The sequence below is a fragment of the Corvus hawaiiensis genome, chromosome 29 (assembly GCF_020740725.1).
Source record: "Corvus hawaiiensis isolate bCorHaw1 chromosome 29, bCorHaw1.pri.cur, whole genome shotgun sequence".
Lineage (NCBI taxonomy): Eukaryota > Metazoa > Chordata > Aves > Passeriformes > Corvidae > Corvus > Corvus hawaiiensis.
The window spans coordinates 471,727-492,995 of NC_063241.1; the positions used below are offsets into that span (position 1 = coordinate 471,727).

Here is a 21,269-nt window from a genome sequence, read left to right on the forward strand (position 1 = left end):
TGACATGCCATGCCAGGAGACCATGCCTGCACTGCCCTGCTCCGGCTTTATCCCAGCCACAGGACGCCTCCTGCTCCAGCACTGCATCCCGAGCACCCCAGTACCGGCACAGTAGCCCAGCAGGCTCCAGGCACTGAGGTGAGGCTGGGTGCTGCCTCTGCAGTCCCTCAGGGGTTATACCTGGATACCACCCCCGCCCCAGCTCTCGGCTTACTCTTCTCTTTCTCTTACAGGCAGCTGAGCTCCGGGTCCTCCCACCTCCGTCTGCCCCTGTCTCTGTCTGATATGTTTGATATTAGGTTGTTTTATTGGAAAACCAACTAAATATCAAACATATTCTTACAGCGCCAGGGATGCCCAGCACCGACTTGGCCAGATGCTGTCTGTGCCCTGCCTCAGGCAGGGGGGCCCTCTGCACCCTGTCCTGCACCCTCTGCTAGTCCTCACTGCCACAATAAAACCTGTCTGCCCATTTCCATGGGACTTGAGAGGGGGAGCCCAGAGCCGTCCCAGGGGTTGGCGGAGGTTTGGGATGGCAGCGGGGTCAGCGCTTGCCACCTGTCCCCCCGCTCACGCCAGGGATGATGACAATACAAAGGCCCGTGGCCCCGTGCCCACCACTGCCTCCACTGCCCTGGCATGGGGGGGTTATTTATGGAGGTGCAGCCACTGCTCAGGGCTCTTGGTGGGCATTGTCCCCCCCGGTGCCCTGTCCACTGTGCCAGGAGCTGCCACCAGGTCTCTGTCCCCCAGGTCCCTGGGTGCTGACCCCTTTAGCCCTGAACATCTGTCCCTGGGTGGGAGCAGTGTGTCTCTTCCATAGGAGATTCTAGCCTGGTTTATGAGGCCAGTGGGGCTTCTGGGCTGGCACAAGGAGGCTGCAAATCCCTCGGCTGCAGACGAAGCGCTACCACTTGCCCTGAGAATTCCTCCCTGCGTCTGGGGAATCTGCTCCTCCAGCTGCCAACAGCATCCTCCACCTCAACACCAAGCACCAGCATGGCCGGAGGTGGGCTCGGGGCTCAGCAGGCTCCCGGGGGGCTCTGCCCCTGCTGCTGGGTGCAGTTTCCCCTGCTGCTCCCTTGCAGAGCCAAACCCTCTCGGCCAAGCCCCTGCTCCCAAAATAGCGCCAGGCTGATCTTGCCCTTTTCCATGCCACCCCCAGGCAGGGCCACCAAAACATCCTAAACCCCCCCAGGAAGGCAAATGGGGGGCGGGGACTTCGTGCCAGTGCTGCACGGACCCAGTTCAACATCCTGAGGAAGCGCTTGGGGCACCAGCCAGGGTGTCCCGTTGCATGGGGGGAAGGGGCACCTGGGACAATGTAGGACCCCCTCTCGCAGACCTGCTGCTGCTTTTTATAACACCCCAGCTGTCTTCGGGAGCCCAAATAAGGCTGTGACCACCCGGAGCCCCCAGGATGCACAATGGGTCCCGAGCACAGACTTTTTGGGAAGGTGGGGAGGCGGGTCAGCCCAAGAAAGGCAAAGCCCCTGTGCTGGGCAGAGCTGATAAACGGTCAGTGGGGCACAGGCAACACAGCTGTGCTACCCACTTGTTGTCTGTCCTGCATCCCGCTGCCCACCGCTGCCTGTGTCCCACCAAGAATGGAGGCCATCAAGAAGAAGATGCAGATGCTGAAGCTGGACAAGGAGAATGCCCTGGACCGGGCAGAGCAGGCGGAGGCTGAGCAGAAGCAGGCGGAGGAACGGAGCAAGCAGGTAGGGCAGGCAGTCGCAGCCCCCAGCCCAGGGGTGTTGGGGGGTGGCTTCTGCCTGTGTTGGGTCACGCTCAGCCCAGACCCAACAAGACACTGCCTGGGGTATGAGAGAGCGACAGCTGCCACCATACCACAGCTCAAGGGCACCCCGAGGGCTCTCCAGGGCTTGGTCCCTGCCAGCTGGTGGGATATGGGAAAGGGATGGACACTGTGGGGCAGAGCTGGTCCCAAGAATGGGGCAGGAGGGATGCCGTGGGGCAGAGCTGAGCCTGGGATGGGGCAGGCAGGGCTCTCTTGGGGTGCAGGGGTTCAGAGTGGAGTCCACCTGTGGTGACACCACTGTCCTTCCAGCTGGAGGATGAGCTTGCTGCCATGCAGAAGAAGCTAAAAGGGACAGAGGATGAACTGGACAAATACTCTGAGGCCCTGAAAGACGCCCAGGAGAAGCTGGAGCTGGCAGAGAAGAAGGCAGCGGATGTATGTATGGGGTGCAGGGTGGAAGCTGAGCGCTGCCGTCCTCTCGTTGCCCTCCTGGTGGGGCTGCAGCACTTCCCTATGCCTTGGGGACACAGGAAGGCCCCTGCCCGGCCCAGTGTGCTCCCAGTAAAACTGTGTAGGTGTCTAGGAGCAGAGAGTGCCCCTGTGAAGGAGGTATCCGGAGGGCAGACCCGGGCAGCGAGCAGCCCCTCAAGTGCGGGATATGGGGTCCACGAGTCGCCAGGAAGCTCTGAGTCACGGCTAGGGGTGGAGGAGCCGAGTTCCGAGGAGGAGGAGGAGGAGGGGGAGCCCTCATTCCCCTGCGGGCGGAGGCGCATGGGCATTGCACAGCCCGGCTATTGTTGTCCGCTGTTTCCAGGAAAACAATGGCGCGAGCGGTGCAGGGTTTCACACAGTGGCCGCTCTCCGGCCGTCACGAGGCATGAGGCCCGTTCATCACCTGTCAGGACCTGGCAGTCCTTGGGGGGCCGGGATGTCTCAGGGTCCAGTGTCGGGGCAATGCAGCCCAGCTCCGACGCAGAGAAGGCAGGAGCCGTCCTTTCCCACCGCGCCCAGGGGGAAGTGCCTGAGGCCAGCACAGCACCTGGGCTGCTCTCACTGGAGGCCAGGCTGTCACCGGGAGCTCCAGAGCCCTGGGACATTTGTCACCCTGCAGCTTTGCTTGCAGGTCCCTGTCGCCAGCCCTGCACTGGAATTGGCTTGTGTCGAGTGCGGCACTGCAGAGCTCGGGGAGCCCTTTCCCTCCCTCACACCTTTCTTGCCTCCCTCTGCTCCTTGTTGGCATTTCCCCTGCTGTCACCACATTCCCACTTGCTTCCTCGTGGATCCCTCTCTGTGCCCCTGGAGCCCCTTTTCCTGGCTGCTGCTCCCCAGGGTGGTCCATGGGGTCCCCCAGTTTACTCCTGGCTCTGGGAAGTGAGGGGATTTTGCACCGTGCAGCGATGAAAGAGCAGAGCTGCCTCCCAGGTGCTTCCAGCCCAAGAGAGAGCCCTTTTGATCCCCATTTCATCCCTGGAAACACGCTATGCCACAGGTGCCATCCCAGGCAAATGCTCCTGCCACATCTACCTGCTTGGCTGCTGAGGATTTCAGGCCAGCAGCCCGGAGCCTTTCCCTTCTATCCACAGGCTTGAAGCACTGCCGAATAGGCTTCGTGGGGAATGAGAGCAGTAACAGGGCTCAGCGATGTGTTTATTGAGCTCTTGGGGGGCTCCATGATCCTTATGACGCCGAGGAACACAGCTCCCGGCTCTGATGAACACTGATCTTCGCAGCGTTATCTGCCATGAGACAGAAGGGTTTCTGCCTCGGCTCAGGCTGTTGCACCACTGGGATTTGGCACATGGAAGCGGAGAGGGAGCCTGGCGGCCACAGCCCTGTCCCCGGGCGGACGGAGGGAGCAGGATCTGCTGCAAGGCTCTGGGGTCCGGGCCCCGGCAGGGTCTGGGGGCTCTCCAGGGCTGGCAGTGCCCGAACCCACGGCCAGGCCGTGCCCAAGTGTAGCCCGTGGGCTCCTCAGTGTCCGGCCACGGAGCGGGGCGGGTGTGAGGCTGCTGGCGTGGGGCAGGACGGGGAAGCTCGTGTGGGGCCGTGCGGGTCCTCTGGGCCCTGTGAGGCTGCGCCTGGTCCCTGTGACATGAGCCCGGTCCCGGAGTTCCCCCACCCGCCTGGGGCCAGTCCCGCTGCCCCCACGCCCATATGGGGCGGGTCCCGATGGACCCAGGTGCCCGTGGGGCAGACCCCGGTGATCCCCCCCAGCCCGGTGCCGGTGCCCCGTTCTCGCGTGTTCCCGTCCCACTGGGACGGGTCCCGGTGTCTGTCCCCCACCCGGTGGCGGTGCCCCGTTCACGCCAGGTGCCGGTGTGTGTCCCCCACTCGGTGGCGGTGCCCCGTTCACGCCAGGTGCCGGTGTGTGTCCCCCGCCCGGTGCCCCCATTCCCTTTGGTCCCGGTGCCCCCGCCGCGCCCCAGGCGTGGCGGCCGCTCCTCATCTCCCCGGTAACGCGCCCCCGGGGCGGGGCGGAAGTGACGTCACTTCCGGCGGCCGTTCCGGGCGCGGTCCCGGAGTCTGGGGGTGGCGGGGCTGGAGCGGAGGGACCGAGCATGGCCGGGGCCACCACCATCGAGGCGGTGAAGCGCAAGATCCAGGTGCTGCAGCAGCAGGCGGACGATGCGGAGGAGCGGGCGGAGCGGCTGCAGCGGGAGGTGGAGGCCGAGCGCCGCAACCGCGAGCAGGTACCGCCGGGGCCGCCGCGCGGGGGCACAGCCGGACGGGCGGCGCGCCCGGGGCCGGGGGTCGTTCCGAGCCGCGGCAGTGCCGGCGAGATGCCGGCCCGGGCCGGAGTGTGCGCTGGGACCGGGGCTCTCGCTCTGTGTCCGTGGCTCTCTCTGGGTCCCCGGGACTGGCTCGTGGTGCTGAGCAGACACCGAGCCCGGGGGCATCGGCCGGTCGTTGTTTCGCTGTTGCCGGTGTCCCGGGACGGACAGCAGCAGGGGGGGACCCGGCCGGGGGGAGGGGGAGGCCCCGGCCATCTTGTGCGGCCCCGAGCCCGGAGCTGCGCAGGTAAGATGGAAGGAATGAGCGGGCTCCCTCGGGATGTGGCCAGCGCAGGAGCCCTCCGAAGCGCTCCCAAACTCCGCATCCTGCCCGGATCCCGGCGAGCGGGGCTCTCCGCTGCCCCTGAGACCGGCAGCCGCGGGGAAACACAGGGGCTGGGCTGGGATTGCGCGGAAGGAAGGAGAGAGCAACGACAGCAGGATCTGAGCTGGCAGCGCTCGCGCTCCCCGCCGGGCTGGGAACGCCGGAAAGGCTGGGGACAGGGATGGGGTGACACGGGCAGGACCTCGCGGTGGCCGGCGCCCTTGGGCCTGGGACACAGGCGAGGCTGGTGGCGTTTTGGGGACAGGGATGGGGTGACACGGGGCAGGTCCTGGCTCGAATCTAAGCGTGACTCTCGTTGAATTTGCAGTGACTTTGCTGCGTTCGAAGCGTGAAGCTGAGCCCTGCCCCGCTCAGTGCTCGAGCCCGTGTCCGTGACAGCGCTGTGGCGCTGCCAGGGGATGGATCAGGCCCATGGCAGAAGCTCCTGCCACTCCCAGGCCTCAGCTGGGCTCTTTCTTTGCAGCCACATAAGGAATTCTCCTTGCAATAGCAGTATTGTCACGGGTACAGGCGTGTTTCTCACAGCTCCCTGAACCTCCTTCAGGGGAGAGAACCAGTGCTCCCAGTATGGTGCCCAGGGCTTGGCTGGCCCCGGGTCCTGGGGAACCCTCTTGAATTTCTTGGGGAAGCAATGTGAGTCCCGAAGGCCTGGATGAGCTTCTCACTTGATTTGCTGGGCTCTGGGTGCTCCCTGGTTCAGGGCTGCCTTCCTGAAGGAACCATGGAATAATAGGAATGTGCCACTTTGTAGCAGGGGTGCCTGGAAGTCACTTGGAAGTGTCACCCTGTGCTCTGGGAAAGCCTGACAGTTTCATCTGTATCCAGGGAGGAGCAGCAGAACAGGAGATGTAAGGGCTCTTCTGCAGCAGGGGAGAGGCACTTCCTCAAAATTAAGGGTGGTTTTTGGGTGGGTTGAGAACTGCCTGCAGGAAGTCAGGGCTAAGTGATGCAGTTCAGAGGGTCAGGAAGTGGAGGCCCACAGTACTGGTGTGTCTCAGTCGCCTGGGAGAAGGAAGGAGGAGGTCCTCCACCTCAACAGCTGGTTGCCCCTTTAATAGGGAAAATATGTACGTCAGGCACTCTCTTTCCTGGTTCTGTTTAAGGTATTGTTGTGTTCCTCTTCAGGCAGACCACTTCCCCTTTCATCGGGGTGGGTGTCGCCTCTGGACACCAGAGGGGTGTGGGCTTCTCCAGAGCTGGGTGTACCTGCATGGGAGCTCCTCTGTGCTCTCCCAGCCTGCTCTTGGAACCTGCCAGGAGTGCCTCAGTGCCCGCGGCAGGGAGAGCCCCTCTGGGAGCTGGATGCAACCAGTGTTGGGCCCCACTCTAACACTGGTGTCTTTCATCACTCTGCTCCTCCCTCCTCGCGCACGGTGAGGAGCAGTGTGTCTGTGTAGGATGCTTTATGTGCAGCTGGGATATTTTGTGTCTGTCTGGCATGTGCCTGGTCTTTGCAGAAGATCACAATGCTGCCCTGGAATGGCTGCACTCCTGCCTGACTTCGTAATTCTGTTGGGGATTCCAGGCCGGTGGGGTGTCAGTGTCCCTAAAGCATCCGGGCTCCCCTGGGCTTTGGTTGGAGTTGACGTGGATGCGGCTGTAAGCAGGGGCCTCATGGCCAATCAGGTCATGCCCCCAGGGTCCCAAAAAGATTGCAGCAAGTCTCTAGTTGACTGTTTAGTCTGGGTCTGATCCAGAAAAGGAGTGCCACTGAAGGGATTTTCATTCTTGGCCTTGAGGTGCTTTGTTTTCAGCAGCACTGAAGGGCAGTTCCCCCCCTCTCTATCTGCCCTGACTGCATTCTGACTCAACGCTGGAGCAAGCCACAGGGTGAGGGCAGTGCTGTATTGCCTTACTGAGCACAAGCAAGTGGCTCTGCCACACGAGTGATGAACTGAGCACAAAGCTGCATGGTCTGTGTTCCCCACCATCTCCATTGCCAGCACAGCACCATGGGGGTTGGCTTGTACCTTGTGGCTTCTTTGAAGGCTGACTAGGACATGGATTGCAGTGGTTGGGGGGTGGGATGGCCTCTGATCTGTGCTGGTTCCTTAAAGCCTCAGTCACATTTGTGGTCACATTTCTGGCAAATATCTGCAGGCTGTGAGTAGTTTCACCAGCTTCCAATGTGTATGACGAAACCAAGGCAGCTATTGCTGGGGAACAGCCTCCTCAACCTGTCTCAAGACTGGAGAAGGCTTTTGCGCCTTCTCTGGATTGTTAGTGAGTCTCTGGGAGGAAGGAAGCTCTCTTCTGGGGCTGTGGGCACTGCTGCAAGAAGCCCCGAGGCTGGGCAGTGCCTGTGACCAGCCCAGCCTGCCAGCACTCAATACAGCTTGGCACATCCTTGAACCTGTTAATCCTTCGCACGTTGCTGGTGAGAGGGTTTGCCTCAAGAAACGCTCATGTCCAGATCACACCAGTAAAGTGACTCTCTGCTAAGTGGCAGCTGTCAGCACGCTCTGGTGTGGTGGATAAACAGGGCTATGATGGATGGCCTGGCAGGATCCCGGCAGCTGCAGAGGCACCCCTTGGTGTAAGTCATCTCCTTGGTGTTTATGGCTTAAACTGTCAGAGCAACGCAGGCTGACAGCGAGAAGCCTGCAGGAAGGCTGCTGTGCGGACAAAGCGTGTGGGAGGTGTTGCAGAGCTAAATGTGCTGCTTGCCTCTGGGAGAGTGGCTAAAGCACCCTGGGTTTGCTTTGGGCTCCCGTGTGCTGCTGCTGACCCAATGGCAGAGCTCAGCTGCCCTACTCGAGCTGCTAAGCCTGCACAGGCTGAGTACCCTCCTCTGCTCCCTCCAGGCTGAGGCAGAAGTGGCATCTTTGAATCGCCGTATCCAGCTGGTAGAGGAGGAGTTGGACCGAGCTCAGGAGCGCCTTGCCACAGCTCTGCAGAAGCTGGAAGAGGCAGAGAAGGCGGCAGATGAGAGTGAAAGGTGAGCAAGGGCTCCTGCTCGCACTCTGTCAAACATTGAGGGTCTGGTGCCATCAGCTTTTTGGGCTTCCCAGAGTGGGGGAGGAGATCCCACATCAAGGCTGGATGTGGGATTCAGTGCCTGCTTATGCAGAGCAGCTAAAACAATGCTGATGAACCCGAGGCTGCTGATGGCCTTGAATGTCCTGTAACCTGAGGTTAGGGAACAAGGAAGTGCCATGTGCCACCATGCATCCCCGCCTCCAAAGGAGGAGAAATAAATGGGTTCAGGGACACCATTGCCTTGTAAAGGTAGCTGCTGGTGGGGCAGCCTCTCTTCCATCTGCCTCTGCCAGCATGCTCCCTAACTGGCAGATGTCCCCTGACCTGGCCTGTGATTCAGAGGGGAGTGGTCCACTTCCAGCTGTCTGATGTGCTTCCTCATGCACACGCTGAGCAGCCTGACCCAGCTGGTGGCCTGCCATAGAAACAGACTTGGCTCTTCCTGCATTCCAGATGGGAAAGTGCTTGACTTGGCTGTGCCGAGTCCCTAAGACAGCCAGGCTTGTTCTTCTCAGCAGCACTGCACTTCCCTTGGCCTGGGAGCCCGGTGATCTGCTGGAGGAACATTCCAAGGAACAGTTAATTCCAAGCAATTGAGGTTGCTGTATTCACATCAGCCCGGGGGCTTCTGCCTTCCTGTGCCACCCTCTTCATTCAGAGGAGTCATGGCTTATTTGGAAGCACTGTGCTTCCAGGGCAGTGCTGTTAATGCTCTGAAACTCATTGCAGTGCTGGCTTGTCCAAGATTGTTTTACACATCTCCCCTCCCTGTGCTTGCTTTTGGGCAGAGGCATGAAAGTCATTGAAAACAGAGCTCTGAAGGATGAGGAGAAGATGGAACTGCAGGAGATCCAGCTCAAGGAAGCCAAGCACATTGCAGAGGAGGCAGACAGGAAGTATGAGGAGGTGAGACCCTTGGGTGCTCTAGTATGACTGACCTGGGCCAGGAAAGGCCGGAAGAGCCTCTTCCTGCTGACAGCAAACCCAGGGGCAGAGCCTGGCTCTCCGCAGAGCTACATCAGTGCTCTGCTTGGCCAAAAGCCTCTGACAGCTCCAGTGGCTCCTGCAGGCATTCATTCCATCCAGTGCTGTGCACAGCTTACAAGCACAAAACCGTCCTCCTTCCTCTTGACTCTGATTCTCCTTCCCAGGTTGCTCGGAAACTGGTGATCATAGAAGGAGATCTGGAGCGTACTGAAGAGAGAGCTGAGCTCGCAGAGTCGTGAGTAGTCCGCTTGCATGTACCTGGCACGTCTGCCTCTGCATGGGAACTAACACTGCATTGCTAACCTTGTTACACAAGGCCTGAAGCACAGGGTGGGTTTAGGTCCCTAAAGGAAAGGGATGAAAGCACTCCCCTCCTTGGAACAGGATTAGCTCCACTCAGGACATGGAGTTTGTGATGCAATTTGCCTTGGGTAGAGATGCTCTCCCCCTTTGCATGGAGGCACTCCCTGGTCATGGAGGCTGGAGAGCCTTCCTCTCCTCAGCATTCACCAGCGCTGCTTTGTGCGTGCAGTCACAAGATTGTTCACGTTACTACAGAGCACGGTGCTTGTCCTGAAGTGGCAGAGGCCTCCTGGGCCAGGGGCTGAAGTGGCTTATGGGGTGGCCGAGGGCAGAGCTGTGGCTGAGGCTGGTCTCTGGGCCTCTCCAGGTATTTGCAGTAACCACTACTGGCTTCTGCACTGCTGAGTGGGAATCTGGACTTCCTCTGCTCAGAGCAGAGACACAAATACTGGTGTTTGGGCCCCTTTCATGTGTCTGGATGCTTTAGCTGACCCTTGAGGAGCTGGTCAGGATCTTTCCGTGCTCTGGGCCTTGTCTAACACAGTTGGTGTGTACGCAGCAGCAGCAGCATTGTGCTTCCCGCCCAGATGTGCATGTTGTGACCATGACTTTTTTGTGTTTCCCCCTACCCCCTTTTTTGCTCTGTGGTGGTGTGGTTTTGGTGCTCCTTTTGACCTTGCCCCCACCTGGCTTGTGCCCTTGTGTGACCGTCACTAACAGTCATTGCCGGGAGCTGCAGGAGCAGATCAGAGTGATGGACCAGAACTTGAAGTGTCTGTCTGTTGCCGAAGAAAAGGTACTAACCTTTCTTTTCTTGAACCATTAAACCAGAACTCATGTGGTCTCCTCACTATGCTCCTCCCCTCAGCTTAACTGCGTCTCTCTCTCTCTGTCTCCTGGAACATTCTGTCTTCTCTGCCCATAAATATCCCTGTCTGAGTGGTGGTGGCTGTCCTGTTCGTCAGAACAGCTTCCCTCCGTACAGCACGGTAAACATGAAGCTTCTCCTTAGAGACTCCAGGTCTGGCAGAAACCTGTGTCCACATCTCACTGCTCAGCTCTGTGCCCCGTGCATGTGCTGGCAGAATACTTCGAACATGAGCTCGGAGGCAAAAAGGGAACTTGCTTTCTGCACAAAGCAGGGTCCTATCCAGTCTGATCTCAGACAGTCTCCTAAAGAACTTCCTGGTCTTCCCTGCACGTGGATTCACTTCTTGTCTCCTGTCTTTCCCTCCCACTTCTTCTTTTCCTTTTTTTCCCCCCCTTTCCTTACAAAACCCCACAGTAAATGTTCCGAACTGGAGGAGGAGCTGAAGAATGTCACCAACAATCTCAAGTCTCTTGAGGCTCAGGCTGAGAAGGTAGGGCTGCCTGTCCCAGGGCCAGAGACATTGCTGTGGTGCTAGGAGGGTGTGTGAACAGCAGAGCACCCACTGGGGTGGAAATGATTCAACTGCAGTCTTAAGCAAGCCAGGAGAGCTGTGCTTGCTCTGCTGGGAGGGCTAACGTATTTCATTGGAGGGCTGTGGAAGCTGGGGTGCGGGAAGCCTGGCTGCCCTTCCCTGCCTTGGGGCAGACTTCATCAGCCAGGATGTTTAAGCTGCTAAAATGTTAAGATGAGAATTTTTCTGCACCCAAGTTTGTGTTCCATGCATGATGTGGGACTTGCAGCCTGACCCAGTCCTGTTGGACATGGGTAAGGATGTGAACAACTCCCAGTTGGAAGGTTCTGTGGGCATGTGTGCTGCAGTGAGGAGTTTATGTCTCCCTCTGTAGCTGTGGGCTCTCTGGAGGTGGGAGGTATCTGGGGCTGCTGACTGCTGTCTCCTTTTTCACAGTACTCTCAAAAAGAGGATAAATATGAAGAAGAGATCAAGATTCTGACCGATAAACTCAAAGAGGTAAGTGACCATGTCAGGATCGCCCAGCTGGGTGAACTGGCCTCAGCTTGACTGCGAAGAGATGTGGAGGGTGGGAGACTCCATGTCCTCGGACATGATGCCCTTTGCTGTAGAGCTGTTGCACTAACTGGCTTATTTCCGTCTGGCAGGCGGAGACCCGTGCTGAATTTGCTGAACGCTCTGTAGCCAAGCTGGAGAAGACCATTGATGATCTGGAAGGTACATTCTGGGGATAGGAAACCAAGTAATGTGTGTTGAGTGAGCAGCTAGGGAAGGCTATCTCTCATGTAGCTGGAGAGCGGAGAGGCTGCTGTGCTCCTCATTACTTGGGGCATAACCTGACTTGGCCTCCAAGGTGAGGCTTGGCAAGAGTCCTGCCCTGTGTCTCTGCTCCAAAAACAGTTCCCTGACGGAGCTGCAGCAGGTCTCAAGCTCTTGGTCCAGACACCTGGCCTTATCTAGATAGCTGGTGCATTTTGGTAGTGATGTCCTGAGGAATGTAACTAGATCCCTGTGCTCCAGCTTAATCCAATTAATTTAGGAGTGGCATAGGAAAGAAACACCTGAACTTGTAAGAATTGGTCACAATAACATCCTTGCGTGCAGAACGTCCTGCATGTGCTGGCCACTGCAAACAGCATCTTGCGAGTCAAGCACAGGAGTCAGTGAGTCTTGAAACAGCCCCGTGAAGACTCAGACTCCTCAGTGTGAGTCCTGAATCAAGGTTAAATTGCCAGCATTTCAAGGCACAAGGTAGTCAGCCTGTGCCAAGGGTGGGTTCCTTTCCTCCTCCCATTCCTTCACACAGTTCTTCAGGAACACTCCTGAGGTCAAGCAGCCAACCATTGCAGAACCTTGCCCCAAGCCACAGAAGGAGAAGGTTCCAGCTGCCTCCCTTAAATCTGGGGCTGTGGCCAGATTCTTCTGTAGATTGCTGTGGCTGGAGTGGTGATGCTGGTAAACCAAAACCCTTACAGGCCTCCTACCGTGACCGCAGGTGTGCCTTTGTGGTCTTTCAGTGCCAGGTCTTGGAGATACAAAACACCCTTGTCTGGAGTCACTCTGGAGGTTTATTATCTAGAAATAGCAATGGTGTCAGCTGAGCTGTTCCAGAATGCAGCCAAGCAGCAATCTGAGCCACCTCATGATCCAGGACAAGCTCTCATTTGGAACTGCAAAAAGTCTTCCAAATCCCTGCATGCTCCCCTTGAAACCTGTTGATTGAGAGTTGGCTCTGGTCTACCACCTTGCTTGCTGAAGTGACCTAGTTTATGACAACTGACAAAGTTCCCTGGCTCTGCGAGGCTGTTAACAGCATGCCCAGCTGTACTATAGCCCAGGCAGCCAGAGCTGGAGCAGCCTGTGCCAGTTCTGCAGGGCTCAGGGATGCATCAGCACAGTTCCAGGCCCGCCCCTCCCCGGAGGTGGAGAGCTGCCTGTCTGCTCCATTATCTGATGGAGAACACTGGTGTGGCCGGTCTGCTCCCCCACCTCACCTCGTCCTGCAGGATGGGAATTTCCTCTGATGCCCAGCTCTATTACACGACTGACTTCTCCCAAGCCAGTCTTTGCATTGAGACACAGGTGAGAACAAAGCACCTCAATTATCAGTGCTTTCCTCAGGTGTAGCAAGCTTCTCCCTAAGTGGATGGAGTTGCCCTTCCCTGCTGCTCCTCCTGTCACTGGTTCCTGCTGACCTAGCTGGACAGCTTGTTTTTACAAGGTGATGTGGTTTGAGTGCTTGGCTCTGCTGCCCTTGGAGCTGGATTGTAATCCTGGAAGGCACTTGTGGGTCAACCCGTCCTCAGGCTGCTGGAACTCTCCCATTCATTGTTGGGGATGAACACGGAGTCGTGATGGCTCTGCATCTAACTTCATTTTCTTCTGTTCATGAATCCCATCCTGCTTTTCCTGCCCCCGAGTGTTGGAAGAACTCCTTTGCCTTCCCTCATTGTTTTCCTTTTGTTCTCCTCCTAAACCTCTTCTAGATGAGCTCTATGCCCAGAAACTGAAGTACAAAGCAATTAGTGAGGAACTGGACCACGCCCTGAATGACATGACTTCCATGTAAATATGAGCTGGCTGGCGTTCGCCTCTTGCTTCAGCAGGCTGGACCGCCAGTGCTTGCTTGGTTTGCTGTGGTTTTAGTTGGAGAATCGACGGCGCTGTGCCGTCCAGGTTACTTCTACAGATCTGCCCAAGGTGCCCCAGCATGCTGTCTTCTAACTCTAGGTCCTCGTGATCTGCATGTGTAACCAATTGCTGTGCTGGCCTGAGAGGGTTCTGACTGAAATTCGAGTGCAATTCCCATTCCCAGTGGGAAAGGCTTTCTCAGGAAATGTGGCTTTGTCGTCTGCTGGAGCCACTGGGCCATGGTCTCGGGATTCCTTCTGGAAGAGGCTGTGGATAGTGCTCAGGTGGATTCTGTAGGAATTGCCACAACAGGCTTGAGATGGGCCAGATCATGAACTGATCTGTGGAAGTAGCTGAACTTGTGTGTTTCTGCAACTTTGCTCCTCAGCTTTGTGTTCAGATCTGCAGTGGGTGCTGCTAATAACTGCTCCGTCTGGTCCTTGCACTAACCCAGGAGAGGCCAGGTCCTCACCCCACAGAGAAGAGCCTTAACATGAGTGTCCCAAAGTTCCCTAAGCAGAGTTTGCTGTGCACAAACACTGAAGCTTCTCTTAAAATTAGTGTCTCCTTCTGTCTCACACAGATAAGTCTTGTGATTCCAAACTCCACTTTGGATTTGTCTCTCTGCTTGGTGGCTTGTTCTGCATCTGCACCCGGCATTCACGCTTTCTTCATCTCACTCTGAATTCCAGTACCTTTTTCCAGTTACTGTGCACAGGCATCCCTGGGAACGGGTGCTGTAAAGACACTGAAGCTTGATAGGAGCAGCAGCAGCCCCTCAGTTCTGCTGCACTTGCTCCCAAACAAAGCTCCCTCTGTGTGACCCGATGTGCCAGACACGGCCTGCTCTGAGGGGCTGCCCTTTCTGTGTCGGGGGAGCTGGGAGGATGTTGTTCTCATCTGCATATCTTGTGTGGAGCCATAAAGCTCCTTTTGTGTTTCTCTTGCCTCTTGCTCAAGCATGATGTCACCTTTTTTAAGGAAAACAGTTCTTGTATAAATGGCTGTTGCTTTTGAGAAATGGGTTTCTAGTGACCACTGCTGCTTTAGAGGAACTGTTTCAGCATTGCCTTCAAACCGGTGTCACCCTCGGTGGAACGCAGACCTTACTAGCACACTGGATTTTTCTTTGGGGTGTGTTACTGGCTCCCAGATGTGATGGCAGCCCTGCAGACAGGACCTGTGGGGTCAAGCGGGAGGCTGGGGGTTGCAGGAGGAGGCCCTGGAGCTGTGCCTGACTGAAGACACTCCTCATTCCTGCCTGCTCTGGAGTGTTCACCAGCACCGTTGCCAAATGCTGGCTTGCAGTGGGAGGTCACACACCTGATAGTCTCTAGTCAGGGTGTGGAAGCGAATAAATACTGTGTGAGCTCTGGCTGGTCTCCACTGGGGCAGAACTGGTTGGGTGCGAGGTGCTGCCTGTGCCAGGGGGAGGGACGTATGGCCTCTTGCTTCAGAAATGAGAAGGCACTGCAGCAGGGCTCTGAGCATCTGAGCCAGGGAATCTTTTGCAGAGCCCTCCCCTCCCCTCCCCATGCAGGGGCTGAGGGCTGCAGGATCCTTCTAGGAGCGTGGCAAGGAGCTTCCCACTGAGCACTGCCACTGGCAGTGGGCTGTGAATGCCTGGCGTGTGTCACTGCTGCACTGTTGCTAGTTGATCTGGTATCATAAACACTGGTCAGCCTCTCAAAACAGTATGTGCTGCTTCATGGTGGTTGGTCAAATACTTTTTCCTTTCTGGATTGGTTCATCTGCCACAGTGCCCGAAGAGCCCTTCGTGACCAGAGTTCTGATGAAATGGGACACTTCCCGTGGCTTTCTCAGGTTTGTGCCCTTCTGGTCTCCACATGACTGCACTGGCAGCCAGGATAATCTAGGCACACTCACCTGCCCCAGCCTGTCCCACTCTATCTTTGGTGGCAGGTCTGGGTAGGGAAGGAGGGAGCATTCAAGGAATTTCAAAGTGTGGTCTGACTCTCCTGGGATGTGGGGTGGTAGCTGTGCCTTTTAAGCACAAAGCAAGAACCCAGAACTCTTCAGTAACCCAACTGCAGCTGGAGTTGAGGATCTGGATCCTGTGGGAGGGGCAGGGCTTCTGTAAATGTGAAGGCTTCCAGTCCAGTGTTCCACTATCAGCTCTTAAGACAACAGGGATGCCATCATTGTCTGTCAGTATCTGAAGGGAGGGTGTCAGAGGATGGACCAGGTTCTGCTTAGTGGTGCCCAGCAGCAGTGCAGGCAACACATAGAAACTGATGCCCAGGAAGTTCCACCTGAACATGAGGAAGAATTTCATTCCTATGTTGGTAACTGAGCACTGAGCAGATTGCCCAGAGGAGGTGTGGAGTCTCCCTCACTGGAGATACTCCAGAACCATCTGGACACAATCCTGTGCAATGTGCTCTGGGATGACCCTGCTTGAGCAGGGAGGTTGGACCAGATAACCCACAGTGGTCCCTTTCAACCTCACCCCTTCTGGGATTGTTAGCAGGTGGGAGGGAGGTGGCAGCCTGCCCTTGGGAAGTGCCTCTCTCCTCACAGGGAGGTCTGGTTGCATCCTGACTCTTGCTGTGGGGAGCTGGTGGCTCTGCTCTGCACGGTGGTGTTCCAGGGAATGTTATCTAAGGCTGGGCTGTGGCAGGCCCTTTCCCTGCTCATCCGCAAGGAATCCGATCTGGGTGGTGGATGAGTATGTGGGTGGGTGATGCAATGTCTACCCTGGGAGGTTTTGGAGGCATCTGGTCTGACTGGATTGCTGGGCTTGTGTAGGCTGGTTACTGTGAGCTGTGCTGTGACATGGGAGTGCTGCAAACACAGGTTAACTGACCAGGAGGGCCAGGTCCTGGGGCTCCCTGTGTCCTGGGGCTCCCTGGGTGGCAGGGATAGCTGGTGAGGCTGCCCTGGGGCTGGGCAGAGAAGGGAGCAGGCCAAACATGGGGTAGCTGCTGCAGACCTGGGCAAGTGTTCTATGTGGAGAAGCTGTTCCTAAAGTCTGGGAAGGGTCATGCTAAACACTCCAGTCTGCTACCTTGTGTGGGTGCATCATCAGGTCCCTGTCCACAAGCAGGAATGTTTACTTGAAAGCTGTGAGCTGTTGCACCAAGTCCTACTGAGCACAGTTCACTCTCATCCTCTGCTGCTGGGGAGACCCAGAACCAGCCTGGATCGCTTGGGGCTGGGGACTGGCATTGGGGCTGCTCAGAGCCAGCATGGAGCCAGAGTCCCTCACAGCAATAGTAACTGTTGTGCAAGCCATGGGCCAGGATGGTTTGTACCCACAATTTCCCTCAACTTCCAGATTGTGGTAGGACAGAAATCATTGGCTTCTCTGGCTGTGCCTTGGTCCCTTGGTGGCTTTAAAGAAGGGACGATCAGTCAGCATTACTGCCCTGTCCTGCAGAGCGAGTGCAGTTAGAGCAGGTCCCAAGGACTGAGAGAAGCTGAGGGTGAAGCTGAAGTTGAGCTTCCCCCTGTGTGCAGGTGTTACACTGGAGGGACTGAGCTGAGACTCTGGGGAGAGTGACATGCTTTGGCTGCTCCATGTAAACACTTGACTTTCTGGAATTTTACCCAGCTAGGTCTTGTTCAAGAGCAAAATATTCCGAGGTCAAAAGCAATGAGGAATGGTGTAGCGCCCCTTCAGAGGATGTCTGAGATTCCTAGGATCTCACAGTGCAACAAGGATTAGAGGAGAAGCCCAAGGCCAAGGCTGTGCTCTAGGCTCAGTCCTGCAGCAGAGGCATCACACTGTGTGTCACTGCAGGTGGTGCTGGTCAGTTCTGCCAGGCTGGAAGATGATTTTTCACTGCCTGGAATTCCCCTAAGTGCAGGAATTGGAGCTGTCAGGCTGGGAGCACTCTGCCCATGCAAATGAGCAGGGAGAGATGCTGAATGTGTTCTCTAGACTGGCTGGTTGTGGCTGACAGGCTGTGTGGCAGGACACTGACCACCCAGCCCTGAGAGGTGACAGATCCTGGAAAGGGACCAAACTGGTTCTCCCTTTCCGTGGAGCTGCTGACGAGCATGAGTGCTTGGCATGAGCCTTGAGGATGTGTGTGGCTGCTAGATCCCTGTGGGGCTGTAAGGACAGGGACTGGAGAGGCTGCAGAGGCAGTGGCAGCTTGTGCCCTGCTCATGTAGTTGTTCTGGGGCAGATGTAAAAGAGGACCCTGTGCTCCTAAAGTTCCTCTGTCCTGTACCTGAAGCAGTTGCTGCCTTCGGTCTTATCTGGGTTGTTAGTGTGGCACCAGGCATGTTTTCAGAGGAGGGTCCTCCAGGCCAGGGATGAGATGTTGTCATTCTTCTGGGTGTGCCTGTCCTGCTGTTCAAACCCTGTCAGTCCCACTGCAGTGTGGTGTGGCTCCCTCTGGAAGCTATTTCTGATACAGCCGTGGCAATGTTTCTGCAATGTGCTCCACCGGCTTAAAGCACATCCCAGGTCTCTGTCCTTGCTGGGGTCCAGCCCAGCCCAGTCTGCAGGCTCCTCTTCTGGTGTCTCCTTTTCCTTTCTTTGCCTTTGCTCATCTTTGGCAGCACTTTCACTTCTGCCCACACTTGGTTTCCTCTGTGATCTTCCTGAGCTGAAGCACAAGTTAGAGAAAGACAAACCTTTGGGCATAGCCCAGGCTGTCCTCAGAAGCACACGTTGTGGAGACAGCTTTTTTGATGTGCTCATCTTGGCGCTCTACTAACCTTCCCTTTCTCTCTTTTTCTCTCTTCCTCTTGCTTCCCTTATCCTGTCGCTGCTGCAGAGCGCCTGTACAGCCAGCTTGAGAAAAACCGCCTGCTCTCTAATGAGCTGAAGTTAACGCTGCATGATCTGTGTGACTGAGAAGGGGCCCACTAATCCCATTAAACAAGCTTATTGCGACCACCAGTGCTGTGGACCACAGTGAAATCTGATCATTAAGACTGGCAGACTTGCGAATTTTATGCAATTGCTGCTTTTTAATGAGGCACTTGGATTTATCCTGTAATTTATTTAAGCTTTTTTTTAATACATAAAGGTAACCTCTATTCTTGGTGAAGTCACCCCCAGACTTGGCTGTTTTTTGAGCAGTCTTGTTTGCTTGTCCAGGGGGTCCTGCCTGGCTCCTCCATGGAACCAGAATAGCTGCAGCCCCCAAATGAGGGGTGGGGTGAAGTTAGACTTATGTCTGCTTGAAGCTGCCTGTCGAGTGCTACAACTTAATTTACTGTTAGCTGAATGACTGTAGGATTTCCTGGTGCATGCAATGATGGCTTCTACCAATAAATGACTGACCCTGTGGTCTGTGAGACACTGCATACCTGTAGTACATTCCTGTCTAGGGGAGTCCTAACTGTGAAGGTTTGGGCACAGCAGTAATTTCCCAGGCCTGACCCCAGTGCAGCTGCAGAGAAATGGGTTGGGAAATCTCACAGATTTGACAGCAAGTGCCAAAATGCACAGCCTGAAGCTGTGTCCTGGGTGCCGGCAGGAAGTGTTTAAATGCTGCCGTTGCTCATGCTCGAGGAAGGCTGTTCTCTCCCTGTGCAGTTTCTGGCCCTAGGGAGGTTGGGAGTGGCTTTGGGAATCTGCCTGCACCTAAAGGACGTTTTTCTACAGCCTGTCTGTCCAGTGTCCCAGCGTGTGGATGTCTCCAGTGATATGGGTGGGCTCACCTTTGGAGTAAAGCCTACTTAGAGCACTAGCTGCTGATCTGCTCTCCTCCTGGCTTAAGGAACATGTGAGAATTGACTGCACAGCTGCCTGTAGTGTTGGGCAGGGTGCAGCTCCCTCACTTCTCGCTCTCTGCCTGTCACTGCCCCAGCTCCTGCCCCGCTGCCCTCCAGGCTGGCGGTCTGCTCCCTGCTGCTGGGCTTGGCATCCCTGCCCTGTGCTGAGGGGAAGGAGGGCACAACCAGCTGTAGTTCCAGGGGGTGGTTTCCAAGTGTGTGTTGCTCTTGGGTGCCTTGCTGGGCCACGTGTGCCAGCTGTGGAGGTGTGGAAGCCCTGGGAAGAGCTGGCTGCAGTCAGAGACACCTGCATGTGAACCACTGCCTAGAGCTCTGGCTGAGGTGCACCGTGGCCATGCTGACTGGGAGCACCGGCAGTGGGAGAGGCGAGGGCTGCACACAAGCCAGGTAACAGAGCTTCCAGCTGCACCCAGCCAGGCACTCTGGTCCAAGGATTGCTGCGGCAGCGTGTGGGGAAGGGGCTGCTGGCACAAGCTTTCTTTGGCAAAGGGCTCTCGGTTGTTTGATGCTGGTTTGTAACTCTCAACTCTTGCTTTCTGCCAGATAAACTGAAATCCACCAAAGAGGAGCATCTCTGCACGCAAAGAATGCTGGACCAGACCCTGCTAGACCTGAATGAGATGTAATGGATCCCTGCCACTGCCTCTGCCATGTGATGCCGGCCCAGCTGCTGCTGCCCTCTGACCCTGGGGACCAGAGTTTACTTTCTGTTGCCAACTTGACCAAACACAAATCTCCTTTGTTCCAGGGTTAAAGGCCACCAGGTTGGGCAGAGCTTCAAACAGCATCATTAAGGGAAATAAACAATGCAATAATGTTTGGAGAGCATGTTTGAGATGTACACATTTTGTAACTACCTTTTTTTGTAGCAACCATTATAAACATTCCAAATAACATGTGAGGCTGGTGAGCTACACTTCAAAGCTCTTGGCTTTAAAATTTGGTATTAACCTTCTGTTAATTGGCTCTGGGCCACCCTGCTTTGGCAGGGCAGGAAACGGATGTGATGGTTCTGGCTGCGAGTCAGAGTAGCCAGGCTAGGGATGAAAACCTGTTGGGAAAACTTCCTTTCCAAGAGCTGTTTGCCAAAAGTGCAGTTCAGTTTTTCAGCTTTAAGGTAACTATGTGTTGGGAAGGAACAACTTGGGTGAAAGGCATCTTTTTTGGGTTTTTTTTGTTGTTTTTTTTTTTTAAGCCAAGCCAGTCATCTGAACAATTGAACCTTCACAGGGGTTGTGTCCCTTCCCCTCCACAACTGATGGGCTTAGAGAAGCCACTGCCCCTTGTAACCCATTGCTACCCTGGGGCTGACTTTGCCTTCACTAAGTGCTGATGCACCAAGCTTCACTGCTCATCACTGGGTTACACTTAACAGCTTAAGTACAACAGCCTTGTGTTCTTGGAGAAGTGTTTTTGCCAACCTGGAGGGAGGGAGCCAAGCCTTCCCTCCTGGCCAGGACTGCTCTTACTGTCTTAATTGGGTACAAGCCATCTTGCTGTGCATTGCTGATGTGTCGTGGTTGTGAGGTGTGAGTGTGGTAATGTCACACTCACAGCGTGTAGCTTGTGGTTTGAGCATGCTGCTTGGTTGTAGCAGTTTTTGGGGCCAATCTGGAGACAAAAACCCTATCCAGTGTTTTGATACTAAATTGAAAAATTGTGTTACTGTCTTTTGAAATAAAAACTGATCCCTCCACCTGGCTGCTGGCTGCAGAGCTATACTATGTGGGCTGGTGGGGGCATGAGGGTGGGGATGAAGACTGGGGTATGTGCCCATCTCTTGGGGGCATGACCAGGCATAGGGTAAGTAGCACTTGCCAGGGCTGGAGTGCAAAAGCAGGACTGTGGAGATGAGTTCCTCAGTCAGTTTGGAGATGACACTGAGCTGGGTGGAAGTGTTGATCTGCTGGAGGGCAGGAAGGCTCTGCAGAGGGGTCTGTACAGGCTGGATCAATGGGCCAAGGCCAGTGGTGTGACAGTCAACAAGGCCAAGTGCCAGGTACTGTCCTTGGGTCACCATAACCCACTGCAGTGCTCCAGGCTTAGGGAAAAGTGGCTGGAGAGCTGGAAAACAACCTGGGAGTGCTGGCTGGCAGCAGCTGCACATAAGGTGGTGTGTGCCCAAGTGGGCAGGAGGCCAAGGTCACCTGGCCTGTACGAGCCATGGTGTGGTGGTGGGACCAGGGCAGTGCCCATCCTCTGTGCTGGGCACTGCTGAGGGACCTCAAACCCTGGCGTCAGTTTTGGACCCCTCATGACAAGAGAGACCTGGAGGGGCTGGAATGTGGCCAGAGAAGGGAACAGAGCTGGGGAAGGGGGTGGAGCATCAGGAGCAGCTGAGGGAGCTGGGGGGGGCTCAGCCTGGAGAA

General features: G+C 56.1%; 1 protein-coding gene across 23 annotated transcripts; it reads left to right on the forward strand.

The window, feature by feature from the left end:
* The first annotated feature begins 341 nt into the window (after nucleotides 1-341).
* TPM3 (tropomyosin 3) lies at nucleotides 342-20,600 on the forward strand. Of its 23 annotated transcripts, none has more exons than XM_048288630.1 (12): nucleotides 342-1,721; nucleotides 2,072-2,197; nucleotides 7,684-7,817; nucleotides 8,647-8,764; nucleotides 9,010-9,080; nucleotides 9,869-9,944; nucleotides 10,987-11,049; nucleotides 11,199-11,268; nucleotides 13,038-13,116; nucleotides 14,943-15,006; nucleotides 18,770-18,890; nucleotides 19,444-19,529. In XM_048288630.1, the coding sequence occupies exons 1-11, from the start codon at nucleotides 1,428-1,430 to the stop codon at nucleotides 18,845-18,847; spliced, it is 1,173 nt and encodes a 390-aa protein (XP_048144587.1). In that variant the 5' UTR covers nucleotides 342-1,427; the 3' UTR covers nucleotides 18,848-18,890; nucleotides 19,444-19,529. The 23 variants fall into 23 exon arrangements, 22 of the variants coding, with proteins under 22 accessions (XP_048144587.1, XP_048144597.1, XP_048144594.1 ...); XM_048288629.1 differs by lacking the exon at nucleotides 9,869-9,944 and adding an exon at nucleotides 10,434-10,509 and having other exon boundaries at nucleotides 349-1,721; XM_048288632.1 differs by lacking the exons at nucleotides 9,869-9,944; nucleotides 18,770-18,890; nucleotides 19,444-19,529 and adding exons at nucleotides 10,434-10,509; nucleotides 17,934-18,058 and having other exon boundaries at nucleotides 350-1,721.
* Nucleotides 20,601-21,269: the final 669 nt, after the last annotated feature.

Coding starts and splice junctions, on each gene's coding strand:
- TPM3 (XM_048288630.1), top strand. CDS start 1,428: ATGGGTCCCGAGCACAGACTTTTTGGGAAGGTGGGGAGGCGGGTCAGC. Junction 8,765..9,009: donor CAGACAGGAAGTATGAGGAG/GTGAGACCCTTG, acceptor TCTCCTTCCCAG/GTTGCTCGGAAACTGGTGAT. Junction 15,007..18,769: donor ACTTCCCGTGGCTTTCTCAG/GTTTGTGCCCTT, acceptor GTTTTTCTACAG/CCTGTCTGTCCAGTGTCCCA.